Source organism: Zerene cesonia, chromosome Z (assembly GCF_012273895.1).
Source record: "Zerene cesonia ecotype Mississippi chromosome Z, Zerene_cesonia_1.1, whole genome shotgun sequence".
Classification (NCBI taxonomy): domain Eukaryota; kingdom Metazoa; phylum Arthropoda; class Insecta; order Lepidoptera; family Pieridae; genus Zerene; species Zerene cesonia.
The window spans coordinates 12,243,879-12,260,465 of NC_052122.1; the positions used below are offsets into that span (position 1 = coordinate 12,243,879).

The following is a 16,587-nucleotide window of genomic DNA, read 5'->3' on the forward strand; positions in this document are numbered from 1 at the left end:
TTAATAAAATATCAAGAGGATAGCTATAAATATATCTTAACTAGAATGAGTGCCGACATTGATAAACCTTGACGCAATAAGTACGGATTGCTTTACTTCAACTTGTCCGTATTTATCTGCGCTTTGCTAAGTTGCTCAGAATAAAACTACGTTATTTCTTGTGATTTATAATGCGTTAAAGATCTGTAAAAATTATTAAGCTAATTATTAAACTATGATAAAAGCCTCTAACTAGGCAACGAATCATGTGGCCAACGAAAACACGAATGTTAATAAAAATGCGAATAAAGGATGTCACGAACCATTACGAGACTGAACTTAACAAGGAACTTAACATGCCAATAATTAATGCATTCCATACATCATTCTGTAAAGGAGCCGATTGGTGTGATTTACGTAACGTTTAGGTAATTGTTAATAATGCTGATCTGAGCCGCGCTCTACGCATACCTCCAAAAGCCGTAACAAAAGTGAGTAAATAACGGGCATGCATCAACTTGACGGTAAATGGTCGGACTCCACAATTTCACAATGAGAATGGAAAATGGGCTACTGTACAGCTCGGGACTTACGGCCGCCTCGTCATCGATTCTGAAGTCTGCTCGGTTTACTGCTAACATTATCAACTTATATTAAAATTAATTCAAACATTCATAGCCAATTGTCACCACAGAAATTCATTAGCAGTTATATAAAAATCAGAAATGGGATTAATATCAGATATTAATGCTTACAGGCACGAAACAAACAAGGTACGATGCTTGTTCTGAAATGTATCTCTTTTACCATACACATCATTATTGTATGCTAACATCTATCTCGGAGAAGTTTGCGTTCTGTGGTCACAATTCGCAACATCTACTATGAGTGAGCTGCTCATTGTCGCGTGCCAATTGGTCTTTAAATGCTGGTGCTACAATAAATTTTGTTGACATCGAGCAACTTAAGCAAAAAAATATAAAGTAGGTCGAATGCTAGCCGTCTCTTTCATATACAGGCAAAGGTATCGGCCTACTTTTGTAATCACTGTGGCACTCACAGCTAGTCATAGTAAAATTAGCGGATGAAACAGTATGGCGTGATGGCGATGCATTTGAACTTGCGGGAGCTTGTAGAACCACTTTTGGGAGGTCGAATGGATCCATTTTACTACCGTCTGGTCTTTTCTGCCCGCCTCCCTCTTCCGCGTCCCTCTCGTTAGAGACCAGGCTACATGCTGTCTGATCTTTTGATATCGGTTTCTCCGTTTGTTTGTCGGAAACAAAAGCCGAATTCTCCTCTTTTGTGATGCTCATATAGTAGCATGTGTCACTCGCTTTCATAATGTGTCTTGGGCCAGGATTTAATAATATCGTTTCTTCATAAAATTCTGGTAGTTCGGCGGGTCGAACTCCTACTAAGGCCACTCCGTACCTGTAAAAGTCGACGCAATCGTAGATTAACGCAATTAATCATTAAATTAAAAATTCTGAGTATCATGATTTAGATGAGTTATGGTCGCTTTTAAAATAAATGCAATTTATCTCATAAAAAAAAAATAAAAAATTAATTATAATGTAATTTAGACTTCTTAAATTGTCGTGTCTGTGTTTATGTTTATTTCTTCCTCCTATACAATGTTCAGTGTTTTGCTTTTTTTGTTAGTTTTTGTGTGTGCTTTTGTGTGTGAAAAAATGTATGTCTATGTGTATGTCAGATCTATTTTCTTTAATTTAGCCGCTTTTACACCATTTGTCTAATAGTCCAATTCTATAAAATTCTAACTAATAGATGTTTATAGAAGGTACGCACTTGCGGTGCGAGTGGAAGCTGGCGTAGGTGAAGCTCTTGCCCTCATATTCTCCGAAAAAGCGACTGTCCCCAAGCAGGATGTGGTAGATCTCGTTGCCGGAGCACTTGCCGTACAAGCGGTGCCACTCCTCGGGGGACTGCTGACCTTCCCTGTCATTTGAATTTACATCAATACTTCTTAGCTTAAGAAGTAGTATTTAGTTTTGCAGTACTTGTATATCACCTTAGTAGTTAAGGTGTAGTAGTATCTCTTATGCACATGACACACTGTGAGTTGACTTCGTAAACGATATATTATTTACACTTTCAAATTAATATTTCAATACTATCATTGTTTTATATTTAAATATGGCTGCACTTGGACGAAATTTGGTTAAAAAAAGGCGATATTGATATATGATATATTGATTCGGATTCGTCCGTATCTCTCACATAACTAAATCACAAAGTACGTACTGTCCCCTGCTGGTGTGCAGCAGCAAGGTGACCAGTGTAGAGGCGCCGGGACAGGTGCAGTTGTTCGCCAACAACGCATACTTAAACTCGTCCTCGCAGACCACGAATTCTGCGAACTTCACGTGCAACTTGTTTTCGGGTCTGAAGATCTGGACGTACTGTGGTACGTCTGGTGCAAAATCCTTTACGGCCCACGACCTGATATTACATACGATAAATTAATTGCCTTAGATATGATTATACATTGTAATGTTACTCGATAGTGCATTTTAGAACATAACATTGAACACTTGAACTACTTAGTTCTACTTTTCTAACACACACTATGCTTAAAATTCTTTAAAAGTGAATTATATGTCTTATACACAAAGCTATCTAAGTATTTCGAACTTAATGTAAAAAATATTCATGTTTCATTGTTCTTTTACCTGAGAATAGTGTGCTCATCAGCAGCAGTCTTATCAGCATAATTCCTCGCAGCGAGTATGAAGCAGGCCTCGGCTTCGTTCATTCTTGCGCGAATCAGGTCTGTGTCCTTGAGGCATGATCCCTGGATGTAGATCACGCGTTGAGCCCAGATCGGAACCTAAAAAAAACTCAGATATGATATCATTATCAAAAGTCCAAATGTATCCACAGGTCTCCTATGAGGGTTCAGGCCCTCCCCCACTCTGGCCAATTGCGGGTTGGTATATGTCATATGTCCTTGAACTTTTGATTCGACTAGTCGGTTACTTCACGATGTTTTTATTGGCCGTTTTGAGCAGTGGTGATGTGGATAATGTGCAGATAAATTGTAAATTAGATATAGAAAATTAATGTTATCGTATGTTAAATTGGATTTAAGAGGCTAGGGTTTTTAAGAGCGTTTGAACACTTCTCGGAATTTATTTATGCTGTTATTATAATATTTAGCTGCGTGTAGATTAAGAGACATGTAATGTGATTTCAGAAATTTTGTTCGAATTAGATCTTAATTTTATTTAATTCTATAAAATTTAGGATATGAACACATCAAAGATAATTATTGACATTAAGAAATGTACTTGTTAAGATTTATTATTTACCTGTAGGATCATCCGCATTGTAGTATCCAGTTCCATAGGAGACAAGAGTACGACGTAGTAGTCTTGCAGCAGAGGGTGCGCGTAGAACTCGTTGAGGAAGTCCATGATGGTGTCCGCGTGGAGTGTGGTGGAGCAGACCACGACGTGCTTCTCCGACTGAGCTCGGTGGGAGGAGTACGACCCTCCCAGCTTTTGTCGCTCCATCCACGTGAAGGCTAGTTGCTCGAACTGAAAACATCGTGTTTATAGTCTCAATACGTAATACAATTTTATAACCTGACTGCGATTTTGTTGTGTTTTCCCGTTTTTAACGATTTTACGAATTTCGTCCTTTGAGTTGTTAAATTATTATAATTCGTTGTAGTCACTCCGAATAATACACCAAGATAAGCGAAGAGTTATAGCAACTATTTACCAAAACTACCCGCATACAAAATAGTATTTGTGTAATAAATACGTTACCTGAGTCGGCAGAACAACGAGCGCAACTCCAATCATGATGACCATAAAGAGCTGCGAGGGCCAGATGTCAGGCACGAAGTCCCCGTAGCCCACCGTGGAGAACGTCACCACCACGAAGTAGGTCGCTTGGAACAAGTTCAGGTGTCTGTGGCCAGCACGCTGGAAGTGCTGGATGCCGCAGACGCTGTGCGGATGAAGTGTTTCAAAGTTATTTGTGATTGCATAATAAAACTATATCCCTAACACTATATGCGTATAAAATTATCTTAATTACAAGATTAAACATCAAACATTTTTGGAGCAGATCTGAAGATGTCGTTGTTTTCCAGAAAGTACCAACCACTCAGCGGTTCGTCCAAACTTAGTGGTTCCGGAATAAAAGCAAATAAAATTTTGTGGACGACCCAATTATCGCAGCTACAACTCAAACTGACCCAATTTAAACTACATTATCGATCTTATAACTTCTATTTCTCAGTACGAGCAAACTCCGATTTTAGAGCTATGAGAATATTTCAATACAAATAATCGATAACACATTTTAATAACTTTTCAACTGACTTCAAAGAAAGCGGATGTTATCCAGACTACTTTATAGTAAAGATTATTTTTTTGTTGTTGTTACCTCATAACTTTTAATTTGAGTTATAAACGTATTTGAAATGTTTGAGACGGGATTAAGTAAACAATTTTATACCTTGTAAAAACCAGACAAAGTAAAGTCACACAGAGTATCATAAGTTGCTGCGAAAGAGCTGACTGGGACTTTTGCATCGCTCGGTGTAAATCGTTCTGCAACAAAATATTCAATCGATAAGTGTCATAAATATGTGCTTTTAGTTTCTTCTTGTCAGAACGTGTGTTTTTTACTTACAAACATGTTTTCAAGCGATCTCTTAGCGAGCCAGCAGTTGAGGAACACCGGTATGAACAGGTTCCGCAATGGTGGGAAGGGAACCTGTAAAATGCAACCATAATTATTTATCTGGTTTATTAGTAATAATTATATGAATATTGGTTCGACTCTGATTACATTTACAGAACTTTTGGCTTACAAAATATGATAGGAAACTTACCGTCAACGCAAACGGCACGGTATTCACCATCTCAAGGATAAAGTGAAACGAGAGAATCTGCTGCCAAATGTTGCCCTGGAAACGGAAGAGCCAATGTATTTGTTTATTATTATACATATATATAATATACACGTTAAGAGTATCAAATATTGAGCTCGATTATTAAATTTAGATATTTTTCCATATCCTGTTTGTTTTAGTTAAATATAAAATCTTAGGTTTTCACATGTTGTAGACATATAAGCATTTCAGTTATACAAAATCAAAGAACAAGTTTTCAATTACAAAGTTAATCTATTCTGTCTCATAATGAACTCACTTTGTATCCGAGATAGGCAAGTAAGATGGCTTCAGCCAGCGAGATCATGGCCAAGATGACCTGCACGAGCCAGAGGTACAGCGGCCGGTGCACCCAGATAATGCCATCCCAGTTGATGATGGGGTGCTCCTGAAACTCCTCCTCCGTGAGATTGGCGGAGAACTCGAACTCCGACTTGTTGCCTGGTTTACACCCGTAACTGTGGGAATATAAATAATTAATTATGAGTAACATCTTTATTTAATGAAATAAGCGGATATACGACCACTAAAGAAAGTCGTCAGTATTGCCTATGATGTATGTGAGATTTTAGAAAACGAAATTCCACAGCAAATATTGTATTTGATTGTTTTATTGTCAATATAATAATAATAATATGTGTGCAAGTTGAAGTTATATACAGCTCGCAGCCTTGCTCGCGTTCCAATGTTAATGTTAATACAAAAACTTCATTTTAATTGGTCCATCTATTTGAGAAAAGTTAATTGACAAACACAAACACAGAAGAACTATATACATAAAGACTGTGTTTGTGCTACGTACACGATATCTGGTTAAGACCATAGATTTCTGTATCAAAAATTGCTCCTACGATATGAAACTTACCATGTTGCGTTTATTGGGTCTCCGTCAGCGCAGACGCGGAATATGTATAGGAGACACGCCAGAATCTTGAAAAATAGGTTCACTATCCTAATGCGTAAACCTGAAAATAAAATCATTTGCAATTTTGTGAGATCATGCTTTACAAGGATCTCACCATACTTTCGAGGCTCTCATTGCTATACACTCGCTAGCTTTAGAATCTTCACTATCCTTACTAACTACAACAGTATGAATGTGCAAGTTTGTCTGTTTGTCGTCTTTCATGTCGAAACTTTTGTTGCTTCTATCGATAACGTTCAGCTGGGTTCAAAGTTATTCTGTCGTGGGGTTCGTGTTTGATTGATTGTGGCGGCGTTCCGCTTAAATATAATATCGCATGTAATCAGTTGTTGGTAGTGTTAAATATTAATAAAGTTCATAGAGTCAATAAGAGCTCACAGCTTACACAGACTACGTGAGATCGATAGGTAATAAACAATTAACATACTCTGGTTATAGTTTAGTTTTATAAATGATTTAAGTAGATTTCGATTTATGGGTTCGTTGATTTGTTTGAGTTATAATAATAACAACAAAATGTAACGTTGGTTGTGTTGTATTAGCGTTCTCGCTTAAAAAATATTGTTTTGATAGGTCTATCGGTTGTTCCAGTCGATGTCGCTATAAATAATATAAAAAACCTGGACTGTATTCATGCAAATACAATTTAAAATCTTTAAAATGTTTAACAACTTATGAGCATTATAAACATTCATTGTAAAATCAAAAGGTTAATGATAAACAACAAGCTTGTCAGTTCAAAGGCAAATAACAGATGTCATGCTTTATCTGTTCAAACAGCGACCCCCAGTTTTAACACAATTCTGGTCAGACGGCCGCTATCTCCCGCCCCCTCGAGATCAGAATACAATGACTAGTCAGTCTACTTGAGTTATTTAGTGAATAACGTAAAGTTTAAGTTAGCGCTATAATGAGACAGACTTCGTTTATCACTTTGGCGATATTGTGAGAAATCTGTAGGACGAACGTCCTGATACAGTGTTTCCGCATATGACGCAATATGACTTCGGGTACTACAGAAGAGAGCGTACTTTTTTAAACTTTACAAAACCTTTCAAAACAAATGATTCGTGATTCCACACAACAGTCTAGGTAGCTGGTCGCAGCTACTCCGATGAGGACAATTAGCTGAGGTCAGAAATTGATCAGATATTCATTGTCCGTGAACTTATATGAGGCGTAATGACTGCGTATGCGCGACGATGCAATTAATGTATCTTTTTACAGTTTGACAGGTCGATAAGTAAATGTTTTCGTCAAGATAGGCCATAGGATAAAGATTTTTGTATGTGATGTTATTTTAGTACAAGAATCTAAATGAAATTGGGTTTAATTGACGATTCTTTATCCCCTTTTTTGCCTCTCGTTTTACTGTAAGCAATGAAATAAATTTTATACTATTTTTTCAAATGACCTTAGTTTAATCAGTTTATCGTTCCTAAAACCCTCTGCAATACTACACTACTTAACTTCATGAAAGTAGGAGCCGTTCGCAAGATTTCAAGTATTTATTATATACATTTATCATATTACATATATATATTATATTGTTAAGTTAAAAGAATTAAGTTTTTTTACACAAAATGTAGTATTAATTCTAACAGGAAAACAACGATACAATGGGAATCGTCGCGATGCATTTAGGGAACACTGTTAAATGTCTACAACAAAGCGACACTACACGGCATGTGTAGAAACGGAACTACAAGTAGTCGATTTGAAAACGAATAAAATATAGCGTAATAAAGAAACCCACATCACTTGCAAGCCATCATTGATTTAAAGCCGAGTTCCGAGTGTACACATAAAAGTAGTCACATAAATTGTTTGATACCTCCAGCGTGATAGAATACACAGTTAATTGTGTTTCAAATCAGCTAAAAAGCCTTTATGTATTTTTCCCCGAACATAGGGAGTAGGTTCTCTGTGTGTGTATGTGTCTGCTGTGGCATTGTAGCTAGTTTTTTAATTTGATAGCCTCGCGGTGGTTATCTACGTTTGGTAGTTATCGGTCTAACAGTTAGTATCAGCTCTCTTCCAATGTGATGTCAAGAATGTTTGATGTATGATTATCGGCAAAGTGTGTCATACGGGCAAGTATCACTACATAGTATAAAACAAAGTTGCTTTTTCTGTCTCTTTGTCTCTATGTATGCTTAAATCTTTAAAACCACACAACGGATTTTGATGGGATTTTCTTTAATAGATAGAGTGGTCCAAGAGGAAGGTTTATATGTAAAACATCTATTAAACTACTCCAAATTTAACGCGTGCGAAGCCGCGGGCAAAAGCTAATAATCGATAAACGACAATTTATAAGAGGATTGGCGGTTTCTTAATCGAAATGTTCATTTTGTTAATTCCGTGCGATGTTAGTGCAGGCAGGTCCGATCCGATTAGGCGATCTAATTAAAAACCAAATGGACAAACAACGATTAGGTTATTTGGCCTCGGCTTAGTCGTGTTTGGTACCTAGTATACCTGTGATGATCTAATGTTTTAGTGTATGAGTTGAAATTATTTTGGTACTGCCGTGGAAATGTAGGTAAACTTTATAGATTTCTCCATTTCATTTTGTATTAAAAATTGCAACGATAAAGATGAACACATTTGAAAAGAGTTTAATTTTTATTCACAATTAGTACCTATCGAAGAAAAATAAAATAATACAAATTTCAAGTAAGTACTCAAGCAAGCTAGTGAAAGAAATCAAAAACATAAAATGATGCCATATTCCATATGAGTAACTGTTGAGGAAGTTTCTGCGAAGGCTGAGAAGAAAGTTACTCTGTCTGTATGCCTATCTCATGTTCACGTCTAACCCAGTGAACCAATTGCGATGATATCTGGTAAAAATATAGCTCGAGGATATAGTATAGTTTTATCCCGGAGATCCTTGAGGAACAGTCACTATACGGGTTCCAACCACAGCTACGCCTGCACCAAAAGAATAGACAAGCTTGGGGTTTGCTTTTAGTTTCTTTTATAATATAATATAAATTATAATAGTACAACAAAATGATTCAATTATAATAAGCGTTGTTGTTATAATATAAATTACACTAAACTTTTAATGCTACGTGATATTTTCGCAATAACCTTTTACTCGACTCGACTCGTTCTTAAATATATTGCTTAAGTTATAGTGATAGCAGTTAAACTAGTAATAAAGTTTGAATTACCGTTAAATATCATTGGATGGTCTGATTCACATTTAACAATAGCAGTTAAAATATCCTATTTTGTTTCCCTTGAGACGAGTAAGTTAGTTAAACTATGGTTATTAAATAATTACAAGAAAATTCTTCATAAAAATACACGTATTATGTACGATTATTAATTGAAATTTAACCAACTAACCAAACAGTCTGAAATCATCCGACATAGCAAATCGGTAAAGCGCAAACTTAACTTTATCCACAAGATTAAATGGAAAGCATTGTGCTCGACGTACTTCACCACACCGCACTTTGTACCATTCCTGTTAATCGACTATCTTGTTTCATTAATTTCCGTTCACCTCTTTCGACAATTTTAACGAAAAATATTACATACATGATGGGTAAGAATTTTTGTGCATTTGAGTAAAAGCATGTTACATATATTAACTTTTAGGGGACTCAAGTCTCCCCGTGACCACGCTCGCTGTAAAGTGTTCGAAACGTTGGCTTAATAATATAATGAATAAATCTCGTTCAAAATCCGTTTAAAAATCTTTACTTTCTAAATGTATAGTATTCGCTTAAAATCAAACACAAGAAAATTCTATATATGTATTAACTTTTATATAAAAAATACTATATAATAAATTTTTCCTAAGTTACTTCAAGATTGATAGATAATAGGGAAGCTCGTTTCCTTTTTCCTCATCCTCTCCAGCCCATTTATCTATTCACATCGGCAAACCGTTTCTAATCCCTTGTTTTCTGTTACTGTTTATGGGTGCTGGTGATCGCTAGCCATCAGGCGAACCACCAGCTCGGTTACCCGTCCTGCCATTAACATAAGAGACCATGCAATATCACGTTCGTGACCTAGCCGCCACCTCGCTTACTGCGAAACGTCACTTAAGTTAATGCATATCGCGTTTTATGTGCGTTCCAACCTTTAATTCCTAAACAATTGCATTTAAAAACTGTAGATATGTCATGGCCCCGTGATACGAGGCCACTCCGGTAAATTAGTCATTATGTTAATTCGATTAAGATTACACGTGTTTAAAACATGTCATCGGCCGCAATTTAATTAGCTGGCCGTGTATTTAACGTCGGCAATTACTTAGAAACTGTTAGAAGGGCATTTCGTTAATGACATCGGAGCGGCGGCGATGCGTTATCATCAAGTTTGAGGGTCCATTCTTTGTCTCAAGTGTCAATACCTCGACGAGAGGCGAGATTTACTCTCGAGATATCGCCTGCCAAAGACCTGAATGGTGTTACCGGTATTTTATCGGCTATATAATTAATTTCTATTTCCAGCCTTGTTACCGCGTGCTTTATTGCGTGTAATATAATTTCATTTATAAGGGGAAGTTTAATTCATAGATTGTCGTAACCCTGTGCGGCGTTTGATTCGGTTTATAGCATTTACATAATCACTGCTGGGTTTTCTGTTCCATTCCCTTGTGGACTGCAGTCATTATTGTATTAAGATAACGCACACCTTAAATCGCAAATTGACTTATAATCAGTAGTTACGTTACAAATTAAAAGGACTTTAAATTACGATTGTACAATGAAATCGAGTTGATTTTACGAATAATTTATTCGTAGATCAGTGAATACTGAAATCGATAGCTATAAACGGTGAAAGTAAATAAAAGGTTTATAAGTTTATTAAATATTTTAAAACTTAAATCAATAATTTCGTTTCACCGAGAGCGCTATGCGAGATTAGACAGCTGCCAAATGTCAAGTAAACGTCTACGGAAAGATAAAATGAAATGTCACACTGAAATGTCAATAAAATGTTTAAAAATTAACGTAAATAAACATGCATTCGTTTGAAACACTCCACGTATGTTCACCACTCGATAGTATTCACACAACTGAGACAGCGTTATATTATCTCTGGTTGAGATGTGGACTTTCAATTTATCGAGAGTTTAAGGACATTAAAATTGAAAACAAACTCACTCGATCTTTGGTTCTTTATAAAGTAAAGTTGCAGTCTTTCTTTGAACGTGTTCTCGTTCACGTAGTACTCCACCCGGACCCTGGAACAAACAAATTAAAATCAAATTAGTTGATTTTTATCACACTTTATTTCATCAGACGCCATTTTCTGACACCTACGCGCAGAAGTTTTGTATCGGAATAAGTAATTATCTATGTGCTGATCTGATTCTGTTTTAGCGATTGCTTAAATAATTAGCGAATAATCAAATGATAAGTATCGACAATTTATTTACGGTTAAAGACATTTATTTCTCTAAAGATTAAATTTTAATAACTTACAGAGAAATACAATTATTTACATGACGTTTACTCACTTAGCGTTATAAGTTCGTCTAACAAAGGGAAAAACAAAAATAACAACTAATTGAGGGTAGTTTCAACTTCTCATAAATAAAAAGTAACCCAGCAATATTTCAAAGACGGATTTATTCTAAGACTTGTGTCCTAGCTAAAGAAAAGCTATTCATTGAATTCTCTAACTTTAAAATTTTATCAGTTCAGGCGCAATCTTTGATATCCAACAATGCATAAACATGAATATTTTCTATAATAAAAAATATGAAACGTTATTATCTTAACTCTACGCGGGTCACAACACATGCATCTCGCACCCAGGTACAAGAAGATATTATGTAACTAAATCCTACATTAGGAGCTTGTTCGTACGTGCGTAGTGCGGAACGCAAAGCTACATAATAATTACTTATTTGGTGTAAAACACACGCTTGTAATGCCTTCCCCTTTAGAAAACAGCAAAGTGAGACATTAATTTTAATTTTAGATAATTTAAATATTCTTCATTATTTCGAAAATTTCATAACTCTTTATAACCAAAAAGTAAAGGTGCTATTATTTAAGCGTCTGGTTGCATGATGTAAGTCACACGATTCCATCATATCGTGTTATTGGGGCGAGAACATTGACGCGATATAAACCTGGAGATCTACGAGCTCGTGCAGCTCGTATTTCCTATCGTTTCTGATCAAAAGATGCAATAAATAGGACGAGACGATATTTATTAACAAATAGTCCAAAAGAACACTTGAGCTGCGCCATTCGATCGTTAAATACAATTGTCACACAAAAAGTAAAATACTTTAAATGTGGTTACTATCAATCAAAACATCGTTTATCCATTTTTTTATAAGCTGGTTTGAATTGCAATTTCCTATGATTCTGTCACCACTACAAAAAGTTATTTGCACTGATATTGAATGTAATGTTAAACAAAAATGAAATTTGAATATTATTCAATATTTTACATATGTCCATGTAGTATGTGTTACATCACATAGTATTTCGTATGCGTCTAACTTATTCATCGTTCAAGCTAAATCCACGAAATTTGCTTTCAAATCCAAACTGTTAAGGATCGTAAAACAAGCAACGCGAGTTAACATTTGTTTTCCTCAGCTTGTATGGCTCATGAATATTAAAATAAGGGTTATTTGCTCTTTGCGACTAAAACGGCCTTACAAATAAACATAATACTTAGAAAATGTTCTACTGGGTATAACGTAACAACAGATGACAACATTACAGCGTTGCGTATGTTATATTTTGTTTCCTAAATTATAATATTGAATGCTATTTATTGCATTCAATTATTTTGAAGTATTACTTCAAGTTTATTAATCATCACTATTGCGTCATTTATTTATTTCGTTTTATCTGTGAACTTTAAGGTATGCATTAAATCGTTACAATGAGAATATAGCGTTCAATTTCAGAAAAGTTTTTCTTCTATAAGCTCGGATTGAATCTTTAAAAGAGGAGTACTAAAACCATTACAAGAAATGTCGATAATGAAGGAGCGTTATCGAAAACGAATAGATACGGCTTGCGCTCCCGGAACCAACACGAGGAAAATCATCCACTTTGTACCAAATTGAATGTCGTGGAAAAGCATGCATTTTATATAGAAACGATCTATTATTTGCTTTTAGCGCGACATAAGCCCGTTCAGCGGAAATTTTGATTGTATACTTGTGAGTGTAGAGGACAGACGAGCAAACAGGGTGAAATGAACGGATGTGAGACAGGCGCGTTACATCGAAATTTTCTATAATAAATATTTGCAGTACATTCAAACACACTACCCTTTTCTACTGTAAAACAAGTTATCCTTATAATCCATTCAAATATTATAAGTGCGAAAGTTTGTTTGTACATCCATGTTTCACTTATATGACATGATTTTTTGTAGATGGAGAGGCTAGAGTGTAATATAGTTTTCATATTATCGCAGGGAATATCTATTCCCTTGAAGATTCATTATGAAGTCAAATTTTCATCACTTTGAATTTTATGCTTTCCTATTAAAAAGTTACATGTATGACTAATTAACGTAGTAAAAAATATAAGTAATTTTTATAACTACGAGAGCGAAGCTGCGGTCAACAGCTTGTTACATAATTGTTAAAAGCAATACTGGTGCTGCAGCATATGGCAATACTGTGAACAATACAGTAAGCCTTTTGCAATCATTATTACAGTCTTAGTGACACGTGTAATTATACAGATATGACATCTGTTTGTAACCCCTTTCCTTCAGAATGAATTGGCACTTAGCTTACAAAGAAAAAAACGGGCAAATCAAAGATTTTTTTATAACACGGAGGTTGATAATCGAATACAATACTTATCATCAAGTTACAAACTTTTTATCATTGATACTTATATTACATCTGCAAATATGGTACAATTGTAAAATTGTCGGTCCTTCGAGCTGGCAACAGCAAAATATTATTAAAATTTCAGCAATAACTGCCACTTTGCTAGTAACAGACGTATGAAGCGTGTATAGATTTATATGATTTCGTGTTGTGAGAACGTTATCCTAAGATGTAAAGTAGATTGTCTCAGGAGATGCCTCATAAAGCTCTTAGCTCCATAATCTCTTTATGTGCTCATTCACTCCCCCATTTACTTCCCTGTTAGAGGAAATTCGCTTCTGTTATCTGAATGTTGGCAACGTTGACGCCATTTTTAGAGGTTTGAAGGTTAATGGTTACAAGATCTCTTGTAAATTCTGTGTTCTGGGCATTTCTTAGGACTGAAACATAGATTTTGAAAGTTGAAATGATAACTCTTTAAAATGTTATTACAGTTAGTTTAATAGTTAAATAAAAATATAGTAAAATAAAATTGTAATCAGAGGTTATATCATAATATTTAATGTGTTGTTGTTACATTTAGGTTCATTCAAGTTTTACTGCTGTAGTTTGTATTAGATCACTAAAACAAAAGTGAGGTACATTCTTCTTGTATAATATATCAAATTATGTACACAAATTAAACGTTTCATAAAAATATATTTAAACAATGTACCGCTAAGTTTGTTGATTAAAAATAGAATGCGCATTTGCGAGCTGGTAACTTTTAAATTGACCAATAACCTACAAAAGTATACGACTAACTTTTAATATGCTCGACCGCACTGTTTTAATTCAAATTTATTGCAGATGTTATTTCAACGCTGCATTTAATATAACAATGAGAACTATGTTTACATTCTTATTTAGAAAACTATTTCTAACAACAAAACTATGCCATTAATAATCACAATACGATTAGAATTACTCCTATCTTGCTTATAGATTTAAAAAATGTGAATCAAACATCGGTTTTTAGCACCTGTAGTTTATTATCGAATCTCACGAGCGGTGCCAACAGAAATCGGTGATTATTTCAATCAAAGCCCACATTTGGCCCGTGTCGTGGAAGTGTCGCTACATGAACCAAAAGCTTTATATATTGTTGAACTTGGACTTACTTTTCCTTCGGTACAGGTTTTTTTTTCATTAACTTCTAAGAGATGTCCAATGATATATTTAACGTTTAACAATGCTTCCATTTTATCATAATCATGAAACACAAAAGAGAGAGAAGGAGAAATTCTAGTGTTAGTATCATTAAATTCTCGTTTATAGTAAACTGCTTAACATTTGATTTCGAAGGACTGGAATAAAAATAGAATTGTTGTAGTTATCTTATTAAAGCCTTTATTTCTTTATTAATTTAACTGATTTCACATTAATAAAAGTGTAGCGGATATAGTTAACATCAGTAGTTAACATAAACTACATACCAGTTTTTGCTCGCGGCTTCACTCGCATTAAATTCGAATTAGTTTAACAGACGTTATTATACATTTATTACCTTCCTCTTGAATCAATCTTTCTATTAAAATACCCTAGCAAAATCCGTAGTGTAGTTTTAAATATTTAAGTATACACAGGGACAGACACAGAAAGCGACTTTGTTTTATACAATATAGTGACTTACAATTTCTGAGTATATCTCTCAGCGCTTATATTATTCACGCATAATTGGTTATTGACTCTTCTATGGTTTACAAGAAACTTTATCTATATGTTTCTAGAGATAGTTGCACCCAATGCCCAAATGTATGTTACGTCGTGAGTCAAATGCCAGAACAAATTTCCCAATGACCTTTAGTTTTATCGAGTTAATTCTCATACTAATGCAGTAGGTTTTTTCAGCCCGAGCAAGCCAGATCAAGCTGTAACATGTGATATATTTTTGTCACGAAGTTTCGGTTGGCGACCGCTCCTCTGACGTCACGTCACACCGATGCACGTGAAGCTAGCTAACTAAGCTAAGCTATATTGAACTGAAATATGTATATTATATAAATAAGCCACTTTATCGGGTTTTTATATTTGAGAACGTTTTTAACCATTTGGCTTTTGCCTTTTACTTTGATTTAGGAGATAGCGCCGAGAACAGATGTTTTAGATTCGAAATGCGCGTTGGCTACAGCTTAGTATAAAATTATATTATGTATGGTACAATTGAGTATAAGATACAACCATGAGAATAGAATACTGTTAATATACCGAAGAGAAAGCTCTCGGTTAGAGAAGCAAAATACTCTACGTATGTAATAAATTATCTGATAAGTTTATACCAACCTACGTAATGAAGAAATACAAGTAGTAATGAGATAGATATAGAACAAATAAACTCTTTTCACCACCCAAGAAACGTAATGAATAACTATCTCCTTTTTTAAATTCGGTTTACAAAAGTTGAATAAATAAATACGGGGCTATACGGGGAATTACGGGGCTGTACTAGTAACTATAAACAAAACAACAATTTCAAAATCAATGATCTAGTAGTCGCGGCGAAGGGCATATTGATACAGGCAATCAGTGCTCAGTGCAAATAACCTTTACAGTGTTGTTGCTCACGGTATCTTGAGGGCTCTTCAGGTCCACCAAGTCAATATTTATTATGTCATTTACAGCTTAGTATAGGTATAGAAGCGATTGGACCATTTGATAAATAAATCTAAATGCTCCTAGTGATACAAGAACAACCATAAGATGCCACGAATCCTGCATGAAGAACTGATCCTTTTTTTATTTATATTTTAAAGAATTTCTTTGAAACGTGGACATGTTTATCGCTTTTTAAGATAAATGTAGTTGAAACCAGCAATCAGTGTTCCATAATCTTCCTTCCGCATGTTAGAATGTATGTAATATACAAATATCCGAAAATCACACACAAGATACAAAATCACGAATATATTCCAAACAGGT

At 35.0% G+C, this 16,587-nt stretch overlaps 1 protein-coding gene across 9 annotated transcripts in view; it reads right to left on the reverse strand.

Moving 5' to 3' along the window:
* The window catches only part of LOC119835491 (potassium channel subfamily T member 2), a 96,783-nt gene that overhangs the window by 11,981 nt on the left and 68,215 nt on the right, over positions 1–16,587 (reverse strand). For 8 of the 9 annotated variants that reach the window (XM_038360347.1, XM_038360350.1, XM_038360345.1 and 5 more), the window contains exons 2-13: positions 10,973–11,052; positions 5,778–5,877; positions 5,172–5,370; positions 4,853–4,927; positions 4,651–4,734; positions 4,474–4,568; positions 3,777–3,960; positions 3,315–3,542; positions 2,676–2,833; positions 2,248–2,445; positions 1,792–1,941; positions 1,040–1,413 (exon numbers count right to left, since the gene is read on the reverse strand). In XM_038360347.1, the coding sequence (XP_038216275.1) occupies positions 1,040–1,413; positions 1,792–1,941; positions 2,248–2,445; positions 2,676–2,833; positions 3,315–3,542; positions 3,777–3,960; positions 4,474–4,568; positions 4,651–4,734; positions 4,853–4,927; positions 5,172–5,370; positions 5,778–5,877; positions 10,973–11,052 (1,925 nt within the window). The remainder of the gene's footprint in view (positions 1–1,039; positions 1,414–1,791; positions 1,942–2,247; positions 2,446–2,675; positions 2,834–3,314; positions 3,543–3,776; positions 3,961–4,473; positions 4,569–4,650; positions 4,735–4,852; positions 4,928–5,171; positions 5,371–5,777; positions 5,878–10,972; positions 11,053–16,587) is intronic. The other variant, XM_038360348.1, reaches the window with a different exon arrangement.